Genomic DNA, 27988 nt, shown 5'->3' with positions numbered 1-27988 from the left:
AGTTCATTAAGTTTAAGTTATTTAGGGGTTCAATCTGATTTTTATGTTTAAGGCTTGAAGTGGAGAATTGAAATTAACATAGTCATTTTACTGATCAATACATTTAATTTAGTATTAATTTATTATTGATGACACAATCTTACTTTTGACAATTTCACAAGAGAAGAAATTGAAGAAAGTGGACTTCATCTAGTATTTAGACGGTTTGAGTCTTTCAGCACTGGAGGGTGCTGTAGCCTCTCTTTTACCAATATAATATATTTTAAAGAAGTCTTTAATTTCAAGTGTACTTGGAATTCTGGAAACTGATCAACTTAGGGTTGAGCATAAACCTTAAACAACTTTGAGTGCTCTTTCACACAAGATACCTGGAGATACCAAGGTACATGGATTAATATATAATCATCAATAGACCCCAAGGTTGTTCATAATGGCTGTTGAGCTGTTACTGAATGTGTGCATCTTTTTTAAGTAGAAATTTAAAAGAAACAAATACATGCTGTTGGAGGAAAAAATGTTTTTTTCTTGTTTTGTTGAACACGTTTTCTTTTGTTGATATCAAAGGTCTCGTCTGTCATAGTAGACCCATACTCATGCTTATTATATTTAGAAATCTAATTTATCCATCAGTTTATTCAACTTATGTCCATGCCATGTTCACTTTATATTAAAGTAGACATCTTCCTTTTCCCTCACACATTTTCCAAAAAAAACTGCATCCATATCCACAGGGGGAGTTTCCTGTTACACAGAGCAGGAGGAGAATGGGAGGAGTGATGAGGAGGAGGAGGGAAAAGAGGGTGGAGAGGAGAGCAGGAATGTCCGAGCTGAGGCATTGTGTTCAGTTATCGCACAACCACAAAAAGCGAGAGAGTGAGAGAAAGGAGGGAGGAGGGAGGGAAGACTGACTGCTGGGAAGTTGAAGCTTTCTCAAAAGGAGGTGTGACTCAGGCGTCGACGGGTGAACAGAAGCTCTTCCATGTGTGGATAGAAACTGCTCAACTGATTTATTACAGCAGGATTTTATTTAAAAACAGACTGGAAACCTTAACTTATTAAAAGTCTGATTGACAAAGTGGAAGCCTGACCTGCACATGTACAGATCAACTGACTGGATCTCAGACTGGTGTGAAGCTTGGATGCCTTGTTTACCGATTTAAAGCCAAAGCAGCTGATCTCAAATCTGGTTGGATTTGATCATTGTTAACAAAAAAGAAGACTTACTGAAAGGACTAATGAACCTATGTGACATTCGATTGGTTAAATGTACTTGACTGTTGGAAATTCATGGTGATCAACTGAATGGTTGCCTGGTTTGACACATTACTGGCATCCTGATCAACTGAGGTCCATCTGATTGGTTAATTGATAATTAAAGAAGCGCTGCTGGAGCCATATTTGTTGGCATCGGGATGAGCGGAGCAGGGGACGTGGTGTGTGAAGGGTGGCTGAGAAAGTCACCCCCAGAGAAAAAACTGAGGCGCTATGTGAGTATTTTATTTGAATTTGAAACACTTGAAAAAATTAAACATACAAAAAACTGTGCATATGTTCTGTATATATATATGACTCATCTTTGTGATGTCCAGTGTGGATATATGAAGTATCCTAAAGCTGTACAAAGATTTTTAATCAGGAGTACAACTGCAGAAGTATTACCAACTGTTCATGGAGGTTTGTCTCTGTAGCATTTAATTAAGTTTAAAGATTTGTCTCAGTTTCATCAGTGTTTACACAGTGAGTCATTTCCTACAGTTACACACTCTTGATTATAAAACAATAAAAAACATCCATCCTAACACAGCTGTCAACTAGACAGGAAGCAACACTGTAATGCTACTTGACTTTGTAGTACCACATTATAAAATACAGAGAATATTATTTGTAATTCTACAAAACTCTCTATGGTTTACACCATCCTTCACATTAAGACAGCTGAGATAGGCTCCATCACCACCATGACCGTGAACTGGATTTGCAGTTAAGAAAATAAACGAATGGATGAATTTTTATTTCTAAAAAATGAGAATTCAGACATTATTTATTTGACCCCATTCAGAATACAGCTAATACACAAGCTAAATCTAGAGAAAAAGAAAAACAGCTTGATTGTATGCTATATTTTTAGCACAGCTACAATATTTTTACTACAGTTAGCATATTAGCGTGCAAGCTAGCTGTTTGTTTATTTCAGTAAATATGCAGACTTTTAATTACAGCTAGCACAGCAGTCAATATCCTTAAAGTGAAATCTGTAGCTGTTTTGTATTTGTATTATATTGTAAGACAATTTATTTTTGAGTCCTTTCTCTATAAATTTATGTAAAATGCATACATTGTTACATGAATAAACCCAACAATGTTCATCATTAATCCCATTATCTTTGAAAAAACAAAAACAAAGATGTGACACAGATAAATACCAGCCACTGGTATTAATAAAGTTTATTTAAAACGGATAAAACTCAGTCAACAAGGCTGATCCTTAGCTGATATATTAGCCCTACAAACTGACTGTTATACAACTTGTCATTGGAAACATAACTAACTTAAAGATGAGCTACAAAATTGCTGCAATGTAACTTGTAATCTGATAAACATGCAAAATGAACGAAGTGTACAGTTCTAGCTGCTGTCAAAAGAAACAACTGTTTCTAATTACATGTAAGCCACAAAAATGTTATTTAGCATTTTTCAAATCCCAAACCTGACAACGTGGCACTGTGCCTGTAATGAATACCAGAGACTTGGACCAGTTTTGTTTTTTCCTGTATTCTCCTTCACTATGTAGAATAAGTGGAAGGATGGATTCATGAATTCATGCAAGTTGGTGTGTCCAGTTGCACCACAGGCTGCTTTATTCCAGTAAAGAAGCAGCTTAGGCAGTTAGGATCACATGCATGCACCACATATTTGGCATGCCTTACCAGTGAGTTGAGCTAATCTCATCTCTCCGTTCCATATTTTCCCTTGATGTTTTATTCTTTCCATTTCTAAAAAAATGTTTGGTGTGCCTTTCTCTGTGTTTCTCTTTCATTCTCGTGCTCTCTCTTCCTCTCCTATTATCACATGTTTTCCTTTCCTCCCGCCCCCCCCCCCCCCCCCCCCCCCTCTGTCTTTGTGTGTGTGCAGCGGAAAGTGAAGGATAATAAAATAGGTCAGAAGAAAAAGTGATAGGAAGTGAAGCTGCCTTCAATACCAGAATATGCTCAGGGAAAGCTGAACAATTTCCAGATTTGAACCAGTAACTTTTTACGTGAGAACACGGGCCCTCTGAAGAAATAGCTGAAGCAGAGCATCACTAAAAGGCCGGGGAAAAGCACAGAGAAACTGTGCCAGCACTAATTAGGCAGACTTCAATATTCTTCTTAGCTGACGTCGATAGACCCATCGCAGCAGGGAACATTTTTTAGGAGGGAACAATCAGATTTCAAAGAAAGTCGAGTGCTGGAGTTGCACTTTCTTACTGCTTGTTTAAAATGAAGGAGACCGTGCAAATCCATTGGAATCAAAGAAGAAGAGCTGGAGGAAAAGGGAAAAGAAGACAAGAGACGAAGACGCAGAGAGGCGAGACGGCAAGAAAAAGAAAGTTGCTCCAAACAGACAGACCATTGTTGAGTCTGTGTATATATTCAGTCATGATGGTATATACAATGAAATGTGTGCAAAGAAGCGCTGCATGGCCAGCTGTGCCTCTAATATCAACACACTCACACTTAAGCACACAAACACACACAGTCCCCTATAATGGAAGAAGCAGACAGTTTGTGTGTGTGTGTTCATGTATAGTGGGTAAAGTTCATGGAGTATACTTCGTCACACACTCCCTGCTCTGTTGAAAGCTGTGTGTGCGTTATGTAATAAACCAATTACACTCAGCTATGCCTGGTTAGACGATGAGGGCCTTCCTGAAGATTTAGAAGATTTGAAAACACACGAACACACACACACGTACACAGACACACACACAGCTACACACACACACACACACAAACGAACACACACTCTGGAAGCAAACCAGGGATAATGATGACGTAAATTTTGAAACCTTGAGTACAATAACACATGTTTTACACATACACACACACACAGAAGGTCAAACACAGTTGAAGAAAGAGTTGGGTCTGCAGAGGCCCTCTCTTGGATATGTATCACAGTGTGGATACCTCCAAAAGTCCTGCTCTCCATCAGAGCAATGGTGCTCTACAGACAAGTTCAACACCTTGCCTTGAAAAGGTTTGAATGAAGAGCTCTGATTTCATGCGTCCCAGCACCACAGATGCTCAAACACCACTCAGCAGCACCCACAGAGTTGAACGTTACTTAGCCACAGCCTGTAAAGTATGTAGCATTTATGGCACTCGGTAGGATAATGGGATACAATGATCTATCTAAATTGCTGGTGTGAATGGCTCTTATATTTGACATTTATTCCACTCCATTATACGGTTGCATCCGATTAATGCACAGCTGGATGCTACAAGGTCAGTCAGCCATGGTGCACCTGAAATGTTACATTTCACCTCGAGAGCCCTAGAGTTATTCATGATTTCAGTTTTCCAAGTTGAAAAACTCTTAACCTATGACTTAAATGAAATACAGCAAAGCCACATAAAAAAGCTAATTCTGTTTCACTCTAATTTGGGTCCTATACCTAACATTTGTTCAGTGTATGAAACTTTAGGCTTTAAATGGGCAAAGGAGGAAATGTTTTATTTGGAAGCAGATCTGAATCACTGTGTTTACAGCTGTGAGATGGGGCGTTGACCTTAGCTGAGGACATGCTCTCTGGGGCAATTCTAATTTCTTTCTTTTCTCCTTGTTGGTTCTGCTAGTAATATTGAGATCTGGGAATGACATGGGCAGTGATGGGAATAACGGCCTTACAAGTAACGGCGTTACGGAGTCACTTTTTTCAGTAACGAGTAATCTAACTAATTACTATTTCTATCGTTACAACGCCGTTGCCGTTACTAACACGAAAATGCGGTATGGTCTCGTTACTATTTGTCAACAAACAGACGGTTGAAGCTGTGTTCAGCTTACCGCATCTTATATCAGTTGCATGGAAGTAGCTGAAAGTAATCTGGACGCTACAGCTTTAAGCAGCTGCACATGCTCCCGCGGACGGCAATCACTTTCAGGTTGACGATTTCTTTTTGGCATAAGAAGTGTAGCTAGTGGACAAAACAACCGCATGAGTTCTATAGCAACATGACATTTGGTTGTTTAGGAAGAGGGGGAAGTTTTAGGAGTGACGGTGAGAGAGAGAGCGAGAGAGAGAGAGCGAGAGAGAGAGAGAGAAAGACGGCAGAAAAAGAGAGAGAGCGAGTCTTGAGATGTTGAGAGATTTGTGATGTTTAGTGTGTTTGCAGTGTGTAGTTAATGTGTTGTCTTGTGTAGTTAATGTGTTGTCTTGTGTAGTTAATGTGTTGTCTTGTGTAGTTAGTGTGTTGTCTTGTGTAGTTAGTGTGTAGTGCTGTGGATAGTTTTGTTTGTGTGTCAGAACAATGAGGCGACTGCTGTCTCCAGGTAGAAACAGGAGTGATACACCTGCTGCTGTGGACAGAGATTATTGTTTTGGAGTGGCACAAATAATTTGTGTGGCATCTTATTGAATGAAGAACAGCCTGTTGTTCTGTAAATAGTTTGAAATGGTTATTTAGAAAATCAAGGTAAAAGGTAAATGACTGCAAATAACTTTGTTGTTTGCAAAACTTGTGCATATGATTTTAAAATTGACAATTTATATTTGCATTTAAAGTTATGAAATATGATTCATTAAACATGTTTGTGGTTGTTACACTAAAAAAATATAACTTTTTCTGCTCAGATTTTTTGTTTTTTGTCTGATTTTAGATCAGTTGTGTTAATACAGTATGTCAAAATGAAAACTTAACTGTAAATTCAGACATGTGAGGTTGTGCTGAAAAGGATGATACCAAACAAGGCAAAGTAAATAGTTTTTAAGGGTGAAATGTGGAGGGAAAATCAAAAGTAGTTAAAAATGGCCAATTGTACCCTGGACCCCAGAGGGCTAAACATTTTTTTTTAAAGTAACGTAACAGTTACTTTTCAAGTAATTAATTACTTTTAGAATCTTGTAACTTAGTTACTAACTCAGTTACTCTTTTTAAGAATTAATTACTTTTTCAAAGTAACTTGCCCAACACTGGACATGGGTGACAAGCACCACTAAAAAACGAAGCCAGTGACTGAAGAAAAGGACCACACTGAAATACAGTTAAGGCATATTTATCTGGATTAGAAAGCAAACGTAAACAGGAAAATTACCACCAATTATCTCTTGTAATGTTTTCCTTTGCAATCTAAGCTTAACTTCTTCCCAGCGTGACACTTCAAAGACCATCTGAGGAAATTCTGAACAACTAATAGAATGAAGTTGCTATTGGTCAAAGTCATCGATCCATCCTGGTACCTACTGTTTCACTTCCATAGCACAAAATAATCTTATTTCATCGTATCTTGAAATGAACTGTTTACCCCCCAAACATCAAATTCAAATACTTTCAGAAACAATTTGTCAAATATGCCAGTCAAAAAAAACTTGAAGCTGACTAACATTGCATCATAGAAAGGGACAGTGCGTGGAAGCGGGGCCACCAGTGTTTACATCCTGTTACACGAATCATAAGCCAGGACCTCTATTAGTGGGTTGTAGATGTACACTTCCTTCTGTACAGTCATACAGTTAAAAGGTGCAGTTCAGGAGAAAGAAAACAGTTCCTTCATGAAACTGTTCTCTAGAAGTTTTTTAAAATATATTTTTGAGGAACTGGGTCTGATTTGTGGTAAGAAGTGCTGCTGCTGATGTTTTACATGTAATTTAGTTCTATTATATTTAAAAGAAAGCAGACATCTCCAAAATTTGGCAAATGACACCAAGCTAGATAGATTTTAAAAAAGGACGCCAATGTGTTTCCATTTAAAACCTCTAAAATCTATGAAGGAAACTGAGGAGCCTAGCATCTTAGCATATTCATTTACAGCCATGTTCAAAATATTATTCATCTAAATTTTGTTTACGTTGAAATAAAGCATTTTAGAATAATTTAGTCAGGTTTTTTTTTTTTTAGTTTTTCATAAATGAAACTGTCTGCAAGTGACTGCAAACAAACAGAAAGTGTTTTAAAGTCACATGTTTGCAGTTATGAGAGCTCAGCACTAAAAGGAATGAGAAGATTAGGGATTACAGATGAGAAGATGAGGAACTGAACAGCAGGAATATTGTTATTCAGGTCTGGTGTTAATTTTGGCTTGGAGACAGGATGGAGGAAGTGTTATTTTAGATCCATTGTGCCCTTTTCCTGCTGAGGTCAAAGGTCAAAGAAAGAAACCAAATGAAAGGAGAGGAGGAAAGAAGCTGTTAAAGGAAAAGAGGTTATCTTTATTACTTTAGGTGGATATAAGGCCGCTGCATGGGAGCTGTAGGTGATAGAGAGGAAATGCACAGTGCACAGTGGACATAGGCAACAAACACAGATCAAAGGTAATGCTATAAATGTTTCAGAATAAATGTTGTCCATAGAGGTTACACTTGGGATCTTAAATATAGGAGCAAAAGTATAAACTGGAACAAAGAATATCAGTAATTGTTTGTTAGTGTGTCTATTCTGACCACTGTCTTGGTGATGATAGCAAAGTAGAAGTACAGTTCCAAATAAATAAAATATGTGAGGAAATGTATAATTGGTTGCCATTGTGCTTAAAATTTGATCTTTTTCATCAGATCAGCAACTAAGAGGACGATGAATGGACTGTCCAAATTGTGAAATCAGCAAATGTGGAAAGTAATCTATGTGAGTGAAGAACAGATGTTTCAGAATGCTCTAAATGTTGGTCTTAGACATGTTACTTTCCTACTGTTGGCCTTAGTATAGTAGCCTTAGCATAGTAGCATGCATACCTAATATGGTCATGTTAGCCACACAGCTGGGACTGTGAGCAAAAAGCCCCACCCACCGCCATTCAAGCTTTTTTTTCTTCTTCTGATCAGCAGCCAATCTGAAGAAAGTTGGCTTAAAGAGGAAGGGATAAATAAGAATTGTTTTGAGCTTGGAACCATGCAAACCTACTCTAGAGTACAAGAATAAAAAATAATAACTTAGAAATGAGCACGATAGATTTCCTTTTATTAAGAAGAAAAAAATCTCATATTTGTAAAACCTTACAAAGACATGGAGACAGTCTTATCTCTTGTACTGTGGAACAGAGGAAAGCAAAATGAATGATGCCCTAGACCTGTCACTGCATGGCAGGCATGATGTGGGGTAAATCAAAGTTCAGCTGACCCAATGGATGCAAGAAAAAAGAGGGTGTTTGTAGGCATACAAGTACAAGGATATACTAGCGCAATAAGTAGAAATGCATGTTGACAAACAACCTGCTCACTTTTCCAACCTTCAAAAAAGAACCATTACTACAGGACATCAAATTGTCAGTGAGTCAAGGCAATAATACCAAAGGAAAACTTTTATTCATTTCTGTGATGTCAAGTGAAAAAATCCAAAGCAAAATTAAAAAAGAAAACAGTATTTCACAAACTGGAATAAGAATAGTATTTTTGATACTTTGGTATCTGATTATTGAGAGTCACATCTTTAAAATAAAACAAAACACACTTTTTGGCCACTGAAAAAAAATCATGAATATGAAGACAATAATGAAGTGAGTTTTTTCTTCTAATTAAAGTTTTAAATCAAAGTTTTAAATAAAAAAGTCTAAAGAAATGCAATAACTTGGTAGGCAAAATAAGTTATGAACTTGTATAACAAAACCATAGACTGTACATCAAAAATAAATGGGTTTTCTAACAAGACTTCAAAAGTGCTCAGGACCACCTGACAAAATTGAAGGCCAATGATCATAATTTACAAGCCTAAAATCGTTTTTTTTATTTTTTCAGAATCACATGAAACTAATGATCAAGTGTTTATTAAGGGTCGTAAATCACTGTATTTTATTATAATTATATTATTAAATATATTAATTCTTTTAAATTAAAAACATAAATAAACCCAATGAGTCAGTACATAAAATCAAGTCCAAACTGAACACCAATTTAGTTTGACAAACAAACGCTTTCGTACAATGTTGAACTTGTTGAAGTTTGCATGTCAGCTTGTAAAAGAAGTACTTATTGCATAATAACAACATTAAAATTTGATTACCTTTTTATCCCTTTAAAACTAGTGTGTTTCTTAATCTGGTTGCTCCATCATGACTTATTCTAGTAATAGCCTGTGTTACCAGGCACTTAAAAAGGATTTTGCAGGCCATGCTGGTGAGTGATCCAGTCCGCTGCAGCTTGTTCCTGTTACTTTAATTAGAAAGAATCAAAAAGTATTTTCATACTAGTTCTGCCATGTTGCTGCTTTTATCTCCCCAGCACCCAGCAGATCATCAAACAGCTCGAGGGAGACAGTCAATAAACACATGCTCATACTGCCATCTCCCACCGGCATTTCCTGTTCAGCTATTTCCTTTTCCTGTCTGGGTTTGAAGAAAAAAAGGTTGAAATGTGTTTTGCCATTCATTACTGTGCGCTTTGATCAAACAAGCACACAAACACATAAACTCCCGCTGAGGCTCAGGCCCGAGGAGTCCATTTTATTTTGTTGAGAAATAGTTCATGAGGATCAGAAAGAATGGATTTAGCTTGTCAGGCCAACACAAAAACATACACACACACATACTGTATTCAGCCTTTTAAACAGAAGCATAAAACTTGTTCCTGTGTTTTAAATGGCATTTGTTCAACCTTCGTAAGAAAAATCTCAGGTTTCTTTAAACTGAAAACCTGAGCCCTGAATGTGAAACTGTGCATTCACGTGTCCCTGTACTGTTATGAAATTTAAATCCTTATTTATGCTCTGCTTCACACCTTTAAAAAAATATCATGACTTCTCTTTCACACTCTGCCTACACACTAATGGCACAAACGCACTGGTTGTGAGTCATGTCTGAAGTATGAGATGCCTTCCTGTGGATCATTTGTTGGAGATAGACCCTACCTGTAATGCCCAACACCTGATGCCAAACGACCGGAGACAAGTGTCAAACATTTAGCAGTTCAGTGGACGTAGGCGTGTGTGTGATGTTTAGTTAGCATTCAAATTCACTGAAGTGTAAAACTTAGGACATGGAGGAAGACAACGCTATTGCGTTTAATGAGTTTGTGTAACGGAAGAAGGACAGAAAAAAAAAACTTCATATAATCAATAACTCACTCAGGAAGAAGACTGAAGTTCAAAGTCCAAAGTAAAAGTCTCAAAAAGATCTCAGCAGTTGGCACACAGGGGTTGAGTGCTTGCATCTTGTCCTGAGATTATTTTTACACATAAAAACCTTTTTTAGTAATAAATCTTTTACTCTGTCTAGGCCTGGAAGAGGCGCTGGTTTGTGCTGCGAAGCGGTCGACTGAGCGGAGAGCCGGACGTTCTGCAATACTACAAGAACCCGCATTCCCGTCGGCCAATCAGGAACATCAATCTGAATCTGTGCGAACAGGTGAGATGACAGATATATTACTATCTCACCTAATGTTGGATTTATGTCTTTAAACATTTTTTTTTTTTGTAAATATGATCTTATTTGCAAAATAAAGAGAGAGTGTGGCAACACAGATTTTGGTAATAAAATCAGTTCCTGAATTTTCTTTATGAGAAAAGAGAAAGTTTCTCTTATTTCAACTTTGACTGATCTTCTTTTCAAGTTTCTTTCTTTGAGCAGTGCAAGACTTGTAGCACAGAACTACTAATTATTAGATTACACCGAATCACACAATGTGAAAGTCACAACACTAACATTGGTTTGGTAATAATACTAAAAAGATTGTGTTGGCATGGCCACACATGTCTTGTGTGCAGCATAAAATGTGATTTATTTAAGGTGGTTTCTGCTGAATGATCTTCCTTTGACACATCGGAACATTGCAGTAAAGTCGAACTTTGATAGTCTGTCCACAGGGGACGAATTCTTGGCGCACAACCTTGGGATTGTCAGAAAATAGATCATTGTTGTGTTCCTGACCTGGTGCAATCAATTCAGGTCTGGACATTGGGGACACTTTGATTAAAAATTGCTGTTGGGCCAGTGATCATTAGCATAATGGTTGAATTACTTTGACACGGACTGTGATATTTTGTTTTTGGGAAAGTTTGAAATTACAAATCCGCATGCCTGAGTGTCTTCTAAGATGCAATCCAAACATAGCATGTGTGTTGGGACTCGACGGCCCATAGGGGAAGGTTGACCAAATTTAAATTAGGTATGATTTTTCACTTTTTGAGAGACACAGGGAACTTTATGATCACATCTCATAATTTATTTTTTTTCTTTCAAATTCTTTTTGTTTGTTAAATGCCAATTGAATGTATGTATATCATGTACATAGATACTCAACTATGTAAACACTTACACTTAATAAATCCTAAGGGTTGCTTGACTGTTTGACAGTAACAAGTCTGCTCCATTTCTGCCTCTCCGTCAGGTGGATGCTGGCCTTTCTTTCACAAAAAAGGAGCTAGAGAGCAGCTTTGTTTTTGACCTCAGGACAGAAGAGAGGATCTGGTACTTGGTGGCTGAGTCTGAAGAGGACATGAACCGCTGGGTGACATCCATCTGCCTGCTCTGTGGCTTCAACCCTACTGATGATGGTATGCTAAATATCCAATTATTAGACAAGTGAAAAATGCTCCGTGTACCTTTCTTGTTTTGCATTTGAAGTGGATGTTTGCCTGCGTGGGCTGTGGTTGAGTCAGTGTGAAAAGTAGGAGGAGGAGAGAACATGCATAAAGAAAAGTAGACAAGTATGCCTTCACGATTGTGGCTGCCATTGACTCAGACCTGTACAGCAATACATTTAAACAATATAAATATTATGATATTGTTATAGCAGCTTGCCCTTGTACATTTGAACTTTGTGTTCACACGTGAAATGGATCCTTTGAGTTAAACAGTCTTATTTGTGTTTATAATAGATGGATGTTTTATCAGAGGTTTCATATTCTGAATAAATTTGATATAACAAATATAAATTTGATTTTTTGATATAAATTTGATATGATACAATGCAACAAATCAGTTATTTTTTTTCCATATGTTGACTGTAAAATCAATGGTTTCTTTGTAATTAACATAGATCTCTTTAGGATTAAAGTTATAGAAAAAAACATGTAAAAGAGCTTCTGTAAATTCACACATGAAGTAAGTCACCGCTTTACTAAACATCTATTGTAATGCAATATAGTTTTTGCATCATTAATACTGCACCACACTCCAGTTTATTAAGGTTTTCCAATGTTTTGCTCAGATAATCAACAAATGTATGTTAATATATAACATATAAATGATAAATATATTGGTAGCATTTCAATAAAATGCACTTCAGCACAACAGGAAGAATAACAAACTGCTGGTAAAATATGCATTAAAAGTATTGAAGTGGCGTGCCTAATAAACTGACATGACAAATACTGGCTGAGCTTTGGGACCTTTGAACAGATTGTCTATAAGGTTTTTAATTCCTGAATTAGCTGATTTATTTTCTTTCATTGTACAGTTCCAGAAAGACCTCTTGTCTCCTCCTCCACCTCTGCAACATCTATGACCCCAGTCAGTCACACCACCACCATCTCTACGATGACAGGGTTAGTCCCACCACCATATGACCCGGTGAGTGTGCGGCACATGGAGCCTGACCGGAATTCAGAGGAGGATTATCTGTGGTTATCACAATGCCAGAGTCACATCAGGTAAATAAATGAACACAAAGATACAATAAGACAAAAAAAAAAAAGCCTAGTCATTAATGTCTTAAAGCTCATTTTCCCAGCTTAGTCTTAGACCAAACATGTTTTCTAGGAGGTTCAGGCTTAATCCATGCCTGGCAAACTCTACATCTCGATTAAGATAGATTAAGTTACAATAGGTTACGGCCAGATTTTTTTTTCACCTAAGTCTAAATGATTTCCAACTACTTAGTAAAGGTTATCTGGTGAATTTGTCTGTAAACAATTTAATCCTCTTTTAAGGATAGTTTTAAAATATCATAGAAAGATATTTTTCTGAAGATTTAACTTTAATTAAATAAGCAAACATGTCATAGATGGAATATCTCCAACATGTAGTGGATGGAAAAATCGAGATACAGAACACTTGAAACAAACCTGATGGATATTGTATATATAGTATATTGTATGTATACAATTACAATATTGTTACGGTTTTCTGACTAGACATCGCAAATGTATGAGGGGACATGATTGTGCAATTGAGGGCCATTGCTCATGAAATGACTTGTCAATAACTGAGTAAAAAAATCCCAGCTTCATCATCCTTTTCTACTTCAGTGCATTAGGACCATAATCTACAAGTTAATCTTCCATTCAGTATCACTTGAAACTCACGATCGAGACACTAAACTCATCAGGAAACTACTGAAGGTCATAGATTAAGGGATCTTATGGCCATTTTCCCATAGATTTCTATGCACCCAGAAGTCTTTTTGCATTAATTAAGTTATTTAACTTTGAAGGTATACTTAGAATTCCTAATGTGTTAATAAATCCTGTTGTTAGCAATATCATTTAAGGTAACAGAGCAGCGAATTAACTTTAGACGTCTTCTGAAGCCTTTAGAGTTTCGCTAAAATTTTAACCTCATAGAAAGATTTGCAGTTTCTGTAAAAACTGAGTTAAAATGCCAAAATGAGTCCAGAATCTATACTTAAACTCTAACAAAACTAATAAAAACACAATGATAGAAAACAGAATTATAAAAGACAGCCTGTCAGATCTGCAAGCTTTGTTTAATATATCTAGTTAGTTTTTGTTTTAGTCATATTATTACTCAAAACAAAATCCTAAAAATGCAAAAAAAACTTTTCCACTCTGACTCCAGTTCCACTCCAGTTCAGACTAAAGAGAACCAGCTGAAGATAAATCAGCGAAACTACCAGAGTTACAGGTTCAGACGTGTTGACTCTAAGAAAGGGGATTTGAGATTTATCTTGGATCACACCCACGGAAAAGGTTGACTTCATGAAACTTCATGGGAGAGTTCCTCAGAACAGCACAATAAAACCTATTTTCCTCCTCAGTTGGAAAATGTTTGATCTTTCCAGACACGTTTAGTTGTTGAGGTTTGAACCCAAAGCCTTGAGTGGACTATGATGGGAAAAATCAACAATAATTTTAATGCAAAGAAAACCTTTCTATTTTATTCGTCTTTGTTTTTGACCAAAATAAACAGATAAACTATACAACTTAATAAGGAAAAAAAAAAAAAAGAAAAAACAAACTCTTTTTATTCAAGTCTTTTTGTTGATATCTCTCTCTTTCTTTTTGTAGGGCTCCTTTAGGGTCATCCACATCTCTTGAAACTGACTACAATGACAACCTTTACCCGCCTCCCTCTGCAACCTCCTCCTCTTCTTCTTCTTCTTCCTCTCCTTCCCTCCTCCCCAGCAGCCTTCCAAATCCATCCTACTCCTCTTCCTCCTCTTCTTCTGGCTTTAGAGTGGTCCCTTGGACAGTCACTGCAATGTCGAGCCCTCTCAGCCAGTCTTTAGATGCCAGCACAACCCCTGACTCCCAGAATCGAGCTGGCAGACCCCGCTGTCACCCCTCTCCGCATCCCAGAAAGCACTCCCTGGATTTTCACCTTCGTCCAGTAGCAATACCTCTCAGTGATAATGTGCACTCCAATGTGCATCCAAGCACACACTCATCCACCACTAGTGGTTACCAGATCCCACGTCCAGTATGCACTTCACAACCGCCGCCCCCTCGCCGCCCATCTTCTACCCCTAGTGTGGACTCCCTAACCCAAGCAGAGCTTCATGCCTCCACCCCTACTCCTCCTCCGCGCCCACCAAAACCTCCTGGCATTGCAGCCCAAGGAGAAAGCTCAAAGCTTGCCACACTCCCCCGAACTGCCTCAGAGCCAGAGAGGAGGGATGAGAGTGTGGATGGAGGAGGACATCTGCCAAGGAGCAACACCGTCACTACACCAGGATGCATGCATACAAGTAAGGAGACAATACTGTCCTGACATTGATAATTCAAACAAATAATCCTTCAGATTTCAATGCCAAAACCAACATTTCATTCATTAGATTTTTTATTTTTCACACATTCAACAAATCAGATTTAGGGAGTTCTTTAAGGAGCCTTTGAGATGCCAGTTGATGCATTTTATTTCCTCTTGATTAACGTCAATACACACAACACCTGAATATGAATAAACATAATGTGCAAATAACAGACGAGAAGATGTTTCTGTCTGTCTGCAATCTGAGTCCCACTGAGCTGTCAGTTTGAGCTGGCATTGATTACACATGGGTACCTAATCTTTGTACAGAGCCAAAGACAGACAAAATGAACCTGGTAGTTTTCATGTGAACATTTCTTTTCTTCAGTCTTATATAGTGACCAGCAGAAGTCTTGATCTAGTTATCTCTTATCTGGTATCCACATGTTCGGGCTATAACAATAGCTCTAAAAATGTAGTTGTTGTCAAAACAAGTCGACCTTCTGGCTGGTGTGTTCCATGCTGCATTTGGATTCAACCAGGCTCGCTGTTTTTGACATTTTATAGTCCTTGTGCTAAGCCAATCTATAAGTTCTAGCTGTAGAACTAAAGATAAATCAGTGCCAGTGTAAGGCATTGATTTAGCTGCCAAAATGCTTTACCGTGTGTACCATGTTTAGTGGATATTAATCAGCTGTATGTAACTTAGGCTGCAATTTAAAGCAGGATAGGTTTTACACAGCAGGTTCATTAAGGTTTTATTGCTGCTGCAGGAAACTTGTGATGTAAAAGAGACTTTATGAATCTGGAGACTGACAGCGTTGGATGGTAATTCTCAGTTGGTTCTTCAGATCTTTTTGTTTTAATTGCCATTATGCAAACTTGTAATGATCCAGGTTTCATTATGTTTTATTGTAGCTGACTTTTAAAACTAAACAGTTTTAAAATTTGTTGCTCTAAACAAAGTTACTGTGATGTCACTTCTGGATTTGCTGGCTCTTACTTTGAAGGCTTTTGGTGTTTCGAAACCTGATATGAGGAGTGAGATGTAGATATGACTGAAACCCTACGGAAGATTGTGATCTCATGCTTTTTTTTCATCAGTTGAACATAAATTTAATGCTGTATTCAGAGAGATAGAGATAGACCTCCCTTAATTTAACAAACAAGTCAGGCTGTTTTACCACTAATTGCCCTGCTAGTTATTAAAAATAACGCAGCTTTAATGCACGTCACTGGATTCATTTTTCAAACCAGAAGACAATGTTCTTGTTCTTCATGAATTTTATTGAGATAGCATTTTTTTTCTACTCTTCTAAAACACCAACCACTAACATTTTTACCATTTTACATTTGTCATTAATTTAATCACCAAAGTGTCAGATTCAGAGTAATAATCCCACAAAAGGTGCAAACTAATGAAAACTGGTTCACATGAGAACACCTTCTGGTACCAGATGTGCCTACTTAGTAATATTCAGAGACAAGTTCATGCACATTAATGTTGTACTCAGTTCAATGCTAAATCTTTTTAGGAGGCTGCAATCACTGTTTGCTATCTGATTTTTAAACCTCGTACCTGAGGGAGATTATGCAGAGCTAAGAAGCTTTGTTGTGCAGAGCTAGCAGTTCTGAGGGATTATATTGTTACAGCTGAAACTGTTTGTGCATGATTGCTCCATAATTTGATTCATTAATCAAACGTGAACTTTGCCCAACAACAGCACAAGGAGATTTATTTTCTTTTGTTTTTTTTAATCCACATTCTCTTTCCAGTTCTATGAAGTTTCCATCATAAAGAAACAGCTGCTTTCAAGTATATCTAAGATAGATTCATGCAAGCTCAGACTTGTTATTTCATGCATGTGGTTGTCCCACCTTCTTAGATTACCCGCCATGCGTATTCAGTTTCACATTTGGTCAAACCCACTGTACAAATGCTGTTTGTGTAAATGCGTGTCAGCAGAAGTCTACGATCTGCAAAGGTATACAAGTAGTTGGCAGTTTACTGGAAGAGCTTTGCCATTGGAAAGAAAATCACTTTCACTTTCACATCTGTAGACAAAAAACAAAAACAACAACAAAAAAAAAAAAAACAGCAAGAAACAAATAAATAGAAAGCCAAAACAAGTTTGTCTGTTATCATTGAACAGAGGATTGAGCTACTCATGGATTTTGTCTCAATACTTTCTGTTTCAGGTAGCGACTCTTTTTACATCCCTCGGTCTTTGTCTGACAGAGCAAGCATGTTTGATTTCAGTGAGAGCTTTAACAGCTATTTTGTAAGTTGAAACCTCCAAAATAAAATAAATGTTAACTTTGAACGACTATTCTATCTTTTATCTCTTTCTGTTTTATCATGGATTTATAATTTTACAATGAAAAACAACCTGCATTCTTGATCCATTCTTTCTCAGTTTAACAAAGGCATGGTCCCTCTGGGTAGTGTCTGTTCTGAAGATGATGATGTGGATGAAAATTATGTTCCCATGAGCGCTGCCACCTCTGAGCCACCGGTTGCACCCAGGTCTGTAAGAATTACGACACGTAAAATAAAGATTTCTTTCTTAAAATCAGCCTCTCAAATTGTCATCTGCATGATGAAGCTGTTTTAGGTCCTCTCTCTTTAAGATCCCACTTCGTGAAATTCCACTTTCTTCTAATAGGCTGCCCCTTACTTTGTAGTACTCAAGTGGATGAATTGGCCAAATCTGGCACATTTACATAGTTCATGAGCCCTTAGTAGACTATCAATCAAAGACGCACAGACACACAAACAACTTAATGTGAAAAAAATACAGGTATGACAATATTTCAAAAACATATTTGTATTGTGTTGAAGAGCTATCAAATGAAGATGAACACAGTTCAAGGTGCAAGGAGTTGATGTAACCTTTATTTAACAAAGCAAGTCATAAAGACTGCTTTGTTAAATAGCAGTCTTTATTAACAAATAAAAGCCTCCCAAGCAAACACACACTGAAAAAAAACACACACCTGCTGATAAAACACTAACCCCTGGTGGTGGCTTGATGTCAATCAAAATTTTCAGAGAGTTGTTACAAAAGGCACCTTTAATCTTTGGACTAAAACACAAGCTAACATCACCTCACATGTAAGGAACTACTTATAACTATTAGTAACTACTTCCCTCACATGTGCTGTACCAATGTACTAGTAATGTGACGTGACAATAAATTTGATTGATTTGATAAACCTAATGACAGCCAATGCTGTGATGAAAAGAACATCTGGGACATTTGAAATTGGAATTTACAATTCAGTAACGTTAATTTCTGATTAATTTTATTCTTCATCCAGAGTGCCTCCACCCTCAGACCCCTCTGCCCAGCTCCAAGAAGGCAACTACGTCCCTATGACCCCTCTGACATCTTCATTTCCTACACACCCCACCACTGTCATGACCGACATGGCATCTCTCGGGAGGCAGGTGCCTCCCCCTGCGCACATGGGTTTCCGTAACTCCGCCCTGACTCCCCTTGCTCCTCTCACTCCGCCGCTCAGGAGAAATACCATGAACACTTCTGCTGGAGGCGAACAAGAAGCCGTGCCCCCTCCGATCCACCGCAACCTGAAACCACAACGGAGAGGTTAGCGGAAACTTAGTGGGAAATTAAGTTTTGTGTTAAATTTAGTATCATTCTACTGTGAGAGCTGGAAGCTGTAACAGAGCCTTGATGTAAAAAAATAGAAAAAAAAGAAAAAAAAAGAAAAACTCCTTACCTTGAATTAAATAATGTTCCCTTTAAAATATTTTGTATTTTCAAGCATTTTGGTGATTTGTAAAATTCACCTAAATAACCACAAGCATATTTCTAAGGAAATGAACTAGAGTTTAAAAACCAGATTCTGTCTGTTCATAGTAAGCATTAATGTAGCATTAGCTGAGTTGCTGTTGCAGCACTCTTTGGTAAATGCCATCTGTTTTGCGGTGTTGCGTGTCTCTGCAGGGGTTTGTGCCAATCAGCCGGTGGACAGAAATGAGAGCCAAACTCCTGAGGAGCTGACAAATAAAACAAGAGGTACAAACTACAACACACATTTACATCAACACTTAGTTTTCTCTTGATATTTAAGACAATATTAAAATGATATGGCTGAATAATAATGAAAACAAATAGAAAAATCAAAATTTTGCCAAATATTTAAAATTCTAGATATAAAATATTTGCTAAGCATCAAAAAGTAAACATTTTGCATGATCAGCGAACAGTCCAGCAGAGGTGGAAGACGTAAAAGAAGCTTTAAAAAATGATTCAAAGTGTACAAGTGTAATCACACAAGCAGAAGCTGATGCATCTACTGAAGCAAGTAAATGCAATAAAATATCTGAACCTTAGAAGCCATGAAAAACACTGGTGAAAGGGGCTTTCCATCAGAGCTTCTTGTAATTACTTCCCACTTCATGATTCCTCTTTTTGCTTTTACTCAGCTTGTCTTGTTCTGTAAAATCACATTTTGTTGTTTGTGCTGACAACTGATTTTTTTCTTTTAAATTGTGGTTTGAAGACAATACACCCACTTATAAAATGAAACAGTTTTCAAACTTTGACCCTAAGCTTTCTGTTCCTGAAACACTTGGCTGTTTCTCCTCTGTGGTGACTCTTTCTCTCCCCCCCACCCCCTCAATATCTGTCATTTCATTTTGTTTTAATTATTCACCTGCTCCCACTTTGCTCAACAAGCCTGCACTACAAGAGCACGACAGCCACACACACAGCGACACGAACCAGCTGCTGCTTATAGAAACGTTCACATTAAATTTTAAAGTCTTCACAGTCAGGAAACTGTTTCTGGACACGCAAGGAAAAATCCCCCACCTGATTTTACTTCCTATAAAAACTTTATTCTGTTTTTAATTACAATAATAAACATTAAAAGCCAACATTAAAAGTATTACAAGGATGCTTTGGCACCGTTTACAGTTTTTAGTTGTTTTCAAAGAGTGGTTTGTCCAGATAAAAGCAAAATTTCTGTCAAATTTGTCATATATGTGACTGCTGGCTGGGTCACACATTAGATGGTAATCTGTCTTTGTTTTTTTTCCTCAGCCTGCAGGTCTGCGTCAGCCTGCTTTCAGTTGGTCAATACAGCAATAAAACAATGAAGTACACGTTTTCACTCAAATCACCCAAATTCAACAGCTGAACTGAAAAAAAAGGGGGTTTGAAATGACTCAGCAACTGAGGAAGACAATGAATATATTTAAAAAATCAGACCTCAGGTCTTACTTTTTTATGTTAAACTGTGAAATTTTTCAAACTCGAGGCTTAAAATAAACAACGCAATGCTCTTTTTTTTTTTACTGCTGACTAAACAGCTCTAATCACAGATATAAAGGAAGGACAAGTGGAAATACAGTTTTCTTGTTCTCATATCCTGAAAACAAGCAGCCCCTATTTGAGCTAAGCCTTACATTATTTCAAACTGTAATAAGTAAAGCCGCCCTTTTCTCCCCATCTTTTGTCACCCAGTAAAACCAGCTCCTCTGGACATCTCTTCAGTGCAGCAGGACTGGCAGGAAGTCCCCCCTCCAGTGCGCTCGCCTGTAACACGGACCTTCACCCGTGGGTATGTTTGTTTGCGTGACATGATCACGTTTACTGCAAGGTCAACAGAAAACTACAGAACACAAATTTACTGCCTGGAACGCTTTCAGAGTAAGAGAGAGGAAGGATGTGTTAATAGCTGAGCAGCAATCTACTGCCACCCTGTGGTGCTTAAGGGTTACTACAAGGACTTTTAGATCATCTTACAACAGCAAGATGTTGTAATTTAAGTTAATAAAAGAAGAATGGAGTAGAATCAGTAAATATAAATACTAATTAACAGTAAGTAGTTACTCTGTAGTAAAAACTACAAAGTAAAAGTTTTCTTTACTCAGCCATCAATAGAATAAATATTGATTGATTTGTCTGACCAACAATCTATAAGTCAGCAAAATTGAGATGAAGTTTTGCTTTAAAAGCAAAAACTACCTAATCTTAAATCATCATGTAAGATTCATTTTATATTTATGTGTTTGTGTGACAGACCCTCCAGTCGTCGGACGGTCACGCCGAGCTCTGCTCACAGCTCTTCACCGTCCTCTGATTCCGATGACCCAGATGACAACTATGTTGCAATGATGACCTCTAGCCTCAGTTTCAGTGCCGGCGAGCAGGTAAAACACACACATCTCCCCTGTTTTGTTCCATTTTTTCACAATGTTCCAACTATTCTTGCTTTCTTTTTCCCCATTTATTCTTCTTCATCTTTTATTCTTATTATATTGAAAACATTTGGCTCATGTTTTGTTATTTGGGGCATTGTTTCCCTTCTTTCTTTGAAATATATTCTAATACCTGATTGTGAGTACCTTCCATCTCTCTATCATGTCTTAACATTTTTTTCTTTCTTCTAGATTTCATAACTCCTTTACTAAACTCTCTACGTTACGGTTTACAGTCTCTGAGACTTATGATGCACCGAGCTTCAGAGGGCGGAGTCAACAGCCCTGTGTTACGACGAGCCAGAGATGACAAGCAGGTGGAGTACCTGGACCTTGACCTCCACACTGGACAATCAACACCAAGCAGACAGGTAAACCATCTCTCGCTGTTTCACTCTGTCATTCCACATGAGTCATAACATTCAATTAAATGTGCTTTTATTTCTTTTACTGTTATACTATATAGCATATGCATTATTTAATTAATAATTTGTCATCAGATATAAATAATACATTTTGACTGTGATCATTTTGTCTGACCACCAGAGGGCACCAATGGATTACTTTCGTTTTTCCGAGTAAATAATCTAAAAAAAAAACCAAAAACCCCAAACTCCCAAAAATCATATAAATCTTTCTCATTGTGTTTCTGTGCAACCAGAAACGCTGCACTGGAGAAGGTTTAACCGGGGGCAGTGAGCACGCTGGAGACGGCGAGGATCAAGCACGAGGCCAGCGTACACGTGTGGACTATGCAGTGGTGGACCCCAAAAGGACCAAGGCCCTGAGGAGCACGCGAGAAGCACGGCATGCCGGGAGGATGTCTACGGAGAAGAATAAATTATGAAAAACGCACAAACACACACACAAAGTTCAAAACGTGCTTCTTATCCAGGAAAAGAATAAATATAACTGCAATCCATTGGTGGACAAAGTGACTGATGGACTGTTATAATCTTAGAATCATTACGTTAATATCAAGTATCTACTTAGGAAAGTATTCACATCCTCAGACTGTTTGGCAGATCTGTTAAAATGAGCTTGGGGCATGCAGGAACCATCTACAGCCCAGTATATCAGCTGATATACATCCCACTGGTAAATATCGTATAGGGCTCATATTTAAGTTTCAGCACAGCTAGAAGCCACTTCACTTAAATACACAACAGATTACTCTGGATTTTTTTTTTTTTTTTTAACAAAGGTATGTTGATGATGTGAATGCCTTGATTGGCAGGTCTTGCAGTTAGTCATACAAAGCTGTTGTCATTAAAACATGAATATCAGATAGTTTAACTAAGTTATTATATAAAATGTACAGTAGTTTATAGTAACAGTTCCTTTTTTTTATTTCCTCTCCACACTACAAAACCACACCACACTACCATATTTTATTATTTAGTTATTTTATATAAAATGAAAAATTTTCCTTGGTTATTAAAACCTTCAAATACCCAGAAATCAAAGTCACATTTGCAGAAATAAAGGACATGACCCTGTTCTCTAAGATGACTTTCAGTGGCAGCGTAGAAACCCTTAGAAAAGGCAAATATTCTTTGAATTTTAGAGTTTAAATCACCAGCAGGCATTTGAAGATAAAAAAATCTAAAAATAGAAATGTATGTTAAGCAACACAATGTCATATTAATATGCGCGAATGATCTGTCAAAGGATGGTGATGATTCAACACAAAACTGCCCCTTTCAAAACCACAGGTCGACTTGTCAGAGTTTTTGGAAAGCCCGTTTTTACTGAATGGAAAACACCACACTTTGAATAGAAGGCAGGGCAATGAGGAAATGCAGTCTTACTCAGATCCTACATAAGCAAAAAAGAATATAACAGCTGCTTCTCTAGAGCACTGGAACTTCTTCATCTACTTCTATTCAAAACAGGTGACAACATCACTTATTTCTCCAGGGTAGTTTTTGCTGCACCGTAATATAAGTAAGATTTCAGTTTTGCTTTAAATCTACTGAGAAAAATTGTTTGACTTGTTTTGTGCTGTGATATTTTTTTAAGCCAAAAATCTCTGGTGACTTTAATTTTGTATGTCTATGTTAAGTTTCCCTAACGACATGCATTAGTTAGATTTGCTCCTCTGAGGGAGTGATAAACGTGGCGGGAAGTTTGTGTTTTCCTTGTGACTAACACACAGTTATTTTCCAGTGTATTCATCATCGCGATGTGAAGCCTTCTGTCAGATCCTGTCTGTCCAGATGATGGATATAATCTGTTAATGCTGATTTATGTGATCGTAGTAAGAATGGAATAAACACTATACATCACTAGCAGGGCCAGGGCCTGGTGTATTTTTCATTCATTTCCAAAGAACACAAAATTGTTCAAAAACTAAAACAGTGTTTTGACAATCAGGAGAAAATAACGACTCACTTTATCAAGTCCAAGTCTCAGTGAGATGCCATGTATTTGTATAATTCAAAGACAAGACACAGACAAAACCAGCGGGTGCACATTTTGCTGTAACCACTGCAGCTCCATATTCTGAAACTTCAAGATTAGCATACATGCTGCCATGATGGTGGCCTATTTTTGGAGTCAGAAGTAATCTTATTTGGATTGGAGGGTGGATTAGCAAGCTACCAGCTAATATTAGCAATGCTGGGTTAGCATGCTGCACCCACAAACTCCATGAGTTCATCAGGCACAAATAACAGACTTAGCCCATAGTAGATCATACTACAGTTTTACTCAAAAAAGATGAAATTGTTTGTGACAGTTTTACAGTGGCTTAATTTTTGCTCACTTTCTAATCACCCAGAATACCCTCTTTTTCACTCCCACTGTCACACTGTCAGTCATTAGGCTTGATCTACAGATGTTTTAGCCTTGAAGGGGTGGATTGTAAAAAATCAAAAAGGAGATAAAATCCACATTCCCGGGGGTGAGCTACTAGACATTTTAGTTATGTTTGCTTAATATACTTCAGTTAAAAAAAAAGAAAGAAAAGACAATAAGTGTGTGACAAATACAGAGTTTAGTAAACATACAGTACAAATGGGAAACTTTGCATCTTATAAAGAATGACCTTTTTTTGGCCATGTTTCTTTCACTCTTAGTCTGGGCTCTTGTTGTCATTGACCAACTTCCTGTTTCTGTTTTCCTGCACATTTTGCTCTGCGGAAATGCTGATGTGTGAAAGAAGTGGACTTACACAAAACTGCTACACTTACATTTGAATTAGGTGGCTTTGTAGCTATGTGTTATTAGCTGTGGTAGTATACAGTAGAAATACATTTTCATTTACATTTTCCCTGATAACAACTAATGTTAATTCTGATCATATGTTATTTGCATATCAAAATATTGACGTATGACAGTAAGTATGACGACAACAACAACCCAACAAACCTCATAGCTCAGAATATGCAAAATAATTATTCCGGATTTGAGAGTAGGTTTTTTTTAGTTTTAGTGTATTTCTGTAGTCTGTAGTAATATGGCCAATATAATGCTATTTTGATGATTCGTATTATATCAGATCTTACTGAAACACTTTGAATGGAAACCTCAAAGATAAGCAGTCTCAGATGAGTCATCGTCTGAGTAATGTGCTAGCCTTTCTTAGAACTCTGAAAAATATTGTTTGAACTTACAAAGGAAAACCACTGTATGTAATTTTGCTTAGGAAATGTTCACTGTTAAACTGGTTTCTCTTTTTGGTGTTTGAGAGGGAGTGTCAAACTAAATGTGACCGGCTGATGTCAGATAAGGAAAACAGTTTGCAGAAAAAGAAAGGAGCCGTGGAAGACACACTTGCTGCTGTAACAAGCATGTAAGCAAAGCAAGAGTTTATCGTGGAACTTATTAGCTGGCTGAAGCTTTCAGAGGGACTTGAGAAATTCTATTGAACAGAGAACATTTGGTAAGGGCTATATGATATGTCATGTGTAATATGTAAGTGAAGCTAGGACTATGTGTGGATGTCTGTGGAAACAAGTCACTGGTGCTTGTTGTAGTATTGTATAACAGCAAAATTAAAAAGCAGTGACTGTGTATTTATAATTAGACAACAGAATTTGAACTTTCTTTGTGGATTGTTAACAGTATTTTCAGTGTAATTATTCAGTGTTTTATAGTACTGTCATTATTATTCTGTGAACTACCATCATGTGTGTTCATTCACAGGGAGAAGACCATGTGTAGGAGCTTTCTCCTCATAATTCTGACTTCATGTTTCTGCGGTTAGTTGAACCTCCATGAGGATGCTGATTTAGTACCTTTGTGAATTTATATTTTACATAAACATTTAGTAATGGTTAGAACGGTTGTTTTTAATAGTTTAGCCATCATCATTCCCAGAGGAAAAATTGTGATAAACTCGAACTTTTTTGTCTGTCATCTTGCTAATGCCATGCAGTGGCTAAAAAATTTAGCTAGCATAGAATAGCCCAGATTTGAATTTCCACTGCCTGCAGTTACCTGAGCTGAAGGTTTTCTTCAATATGGACACTAGTTCTGATGAGCCTCAGCACGAGCAGTTTGCTGGACGTGTTCAGTGTGACAAAGACGCTCTGACGACAGGACGAGTCAGACTTCAGCTGTCCAGAGTTAGGAGTAACGACTCGGGCCGCTACCTCTGCAGGATGGCCACTCAGTTTGGAAAGAAGGTTAAAGAGTTCAGGCTCAACATCACTGGTAAGCTTTGTATGTCTGTGTGTGTGTACGACTACTATTCCTATTTCTGCTACTGGAGTAATGACATTTATTTACATATCACCTTTACAAAACTAAAAAAGGGCCGGAAAAACAAATTCATATTGAAAACACAAAACTTTAGAATACACAAATACCTATTTACAGTTAAAATAATGTAAATATAATAACCAGGCTTCAGGGTGAGAGAGGATTTTTTGTGTTAATGGAAATAATCAGGAAAGCAGGATTCCTTGATGGATCCCACATCTTCTCAAAGTTATAATCCACAGGGGGCACCTTGGAAGTCTGCAGAATCTGCAGTCCACTTGGAAAATGATGGAAGTCCAAATCCTTCTCAGAGTTATAATCTAACATGGCATTGATAATGATGATCATGATGATGATGAGGGAAATGGAGACAAATCCAAACCCTAATCCCCTTTAATCCAGATACTTTTCTCTTTAAAACTGTGTGTCAATTACAATAATCTCAATACAATCCCCCTTTTCACTAAACATACACTTTGAAAGTCAAACATTCAGAGATCATAGTGTACTCTATGTGGTCATTCACTCTCACATTCACTCTCATATCGTTCAAGGATGTTTCTACACAGGCTGTCTTCTAGACCCGAGTTACGCCTGTATCTAAAATAATTATTTTCTTTTCATACTTTTATTCTTAGTCATCCTTTTAGCCAAACTCAAACATCTTTATATTTACTAATTATGTTCTGATCATTATTGAGCATAATTAACTTTCACCATTTAACACTGTTTTTCTTGATCAAAAGTATAATGATGGTTTGGCAACACGGATCTTATCTTTTCAAACTAAGACATGAATAAAAAGTCTGCACACACAAAATCGGGACATTAGAATAGACATTATCACTGCTCAGACTAGATCTGTCTGCTAACATAAAGATACATTTTAAAGTGCGTCTTAAAACTTATTATTTTATTGTGGCTTTTGATTCAAACTAGTATGTTATTTCATGGCTATTTCTTTTTTTGTTTGTTTCAAACAATTGTCATATTGTGTCCTGCCCTCCTTTTAACTGTTTCTTTTATTCTGTCTTATGCTCTTGCTCTGACCGACTGTGAAGCATTTTGATGTCATACTGCTTTTATGTTTTATTTAACTGCTTTCAAGTTGAGTTTGCCTCTCCAGCAATGGACATCTTTGGTCAAATCTACTTGTTTTTAAGTGTTAAAAATGAACTGAATTTGAAAATACATTTATTTGGTATATTCTTTCAGTAATCCTAATCAGTTGTATAATCAATACTTGTTTTTCACAGCAGCCACAGTGAAACCCAAGCCAGTGACAGCAACACGAGAACCAAACCGAAAACCTGAGAGAGGAGAAAGAAGCCTTTTTTCCAACTTGGCATTGGGTGCAGGATTGGCAGGATGTCTGGCAGCCTTTGTCATACCAATCATTTACCTCTTTACTCTATACAGACAGGGGACAACTTAAAGTATAAAACACAGTACACTCAGTCATACAATAGCTTCTGTAGACCTTGGTAGTGACTCTGCAGGGCTCTGGAACTTGGCTAGAGATCGTCTGATCACTGTCAGCGAGTTTATTGGATCTGGGTGATTGTCCTCCTGGGAGAGACCAATCTCATCAGGATGAAGACGATTACTTAGAAAAACTGCAGTAACACTTCACTCTCAAGGATTAAGTGGAAACAAAGAATGGAAGCAAAGTGCCTGCTCAAGAAAGTGCAATGAGGAACATACATGTTCTTCTGCTGCCCCCTGCTGCTCTGAAGAGAAATGCAGGAGCTCAGTGACAAGCGCTGAGCAGGTCCTTCTGAGCTTTTGAAAAAGGTTGGACATAAATCACAGAAGTCTCTGAATTCTCACAGTTTTCTACCTTATTAGTGTTACAGCTGAAATGTGAATTTAAAAAAAGAGTAACATCTATATTTAGTAAAATAAGAGAATACGGGTTTTTAATGACCTTTTATGTATTGTTGATAGTGACTCTGTTGTACTTTTATTACTGGATCTTAGTCCTGCATTTGACAC

At 37.4% G+C, this 27988-nt stretch overlaps 1 protein-coding gene across 2 annotated transcripts; it reads left to right on the top strand.

Moving 5' to 3' along the window:
• The first annotated feature begins 917 nt into the window (after positions 1 to 917).
• Positions 918 to 23574, top strand: LOC146579520 (GRB2-associated-binding protein 1-like). Of its 2 annotated transcripts, XM_085263199.1 has the most exons (14): positions 918 to 1487; positions 7751 to 7820; positions 10402 to 10530; positions 11513 to 11678; positions 12584 to 12776; positions 14373 to 15052; positions 17254 to 17336; positions 17472 to 17581; positions 18376 to 18665; positions 19026 to 19097; positions 20550 to 20646; positions 21109 to 21238; positions 21523 to 21657; positions 21948 to 23574. In XM_085263199.1, exons 2-14 carry the CDS (start codon positions 7803 to 7805, stop codon positions 22131 to 22133), a joined length of 2289 nt encoding a protein of 762 aa, XP_085119325.1. In that variant the 5' UTR covers positions 918 to 1487; positions 7751 to 7802; the 3' UTR covers positions 22134 to 23574. The 2 variants fall into 2 exon arrangements, with proteins under 2 accessions (XP_085119325.1, XP_085119318.1); XM_085263192.1 differs by lacking the exon at positions 7751 to 7820.
• Positions 23575 to 27988: the final 4414 nt, after the last annotated feature.

This window comes from Mchenga conophoros, linkage group LG3, assembly GCF_057382185.1.
Source record: "Mchenga conophoros isolate Kocher_MC1m ecotype Shallow Benthic linkage group LG3, M_conophoros_male_GT1.1, whole genome shotgun sequence".
In the NCBI taxonomy this organism is placed as follows: domain Eukaryota; kingdom Metazoa; phylum Chordata; class Actinopteri; order Cichliformes; family Cichlidae; genus Mchenga; species Mchenga conophoros.
Note: the sequence above shows the minus strand (reverse complement) of the source record. Positions and strands in the feature narration are given on the sequence as shown.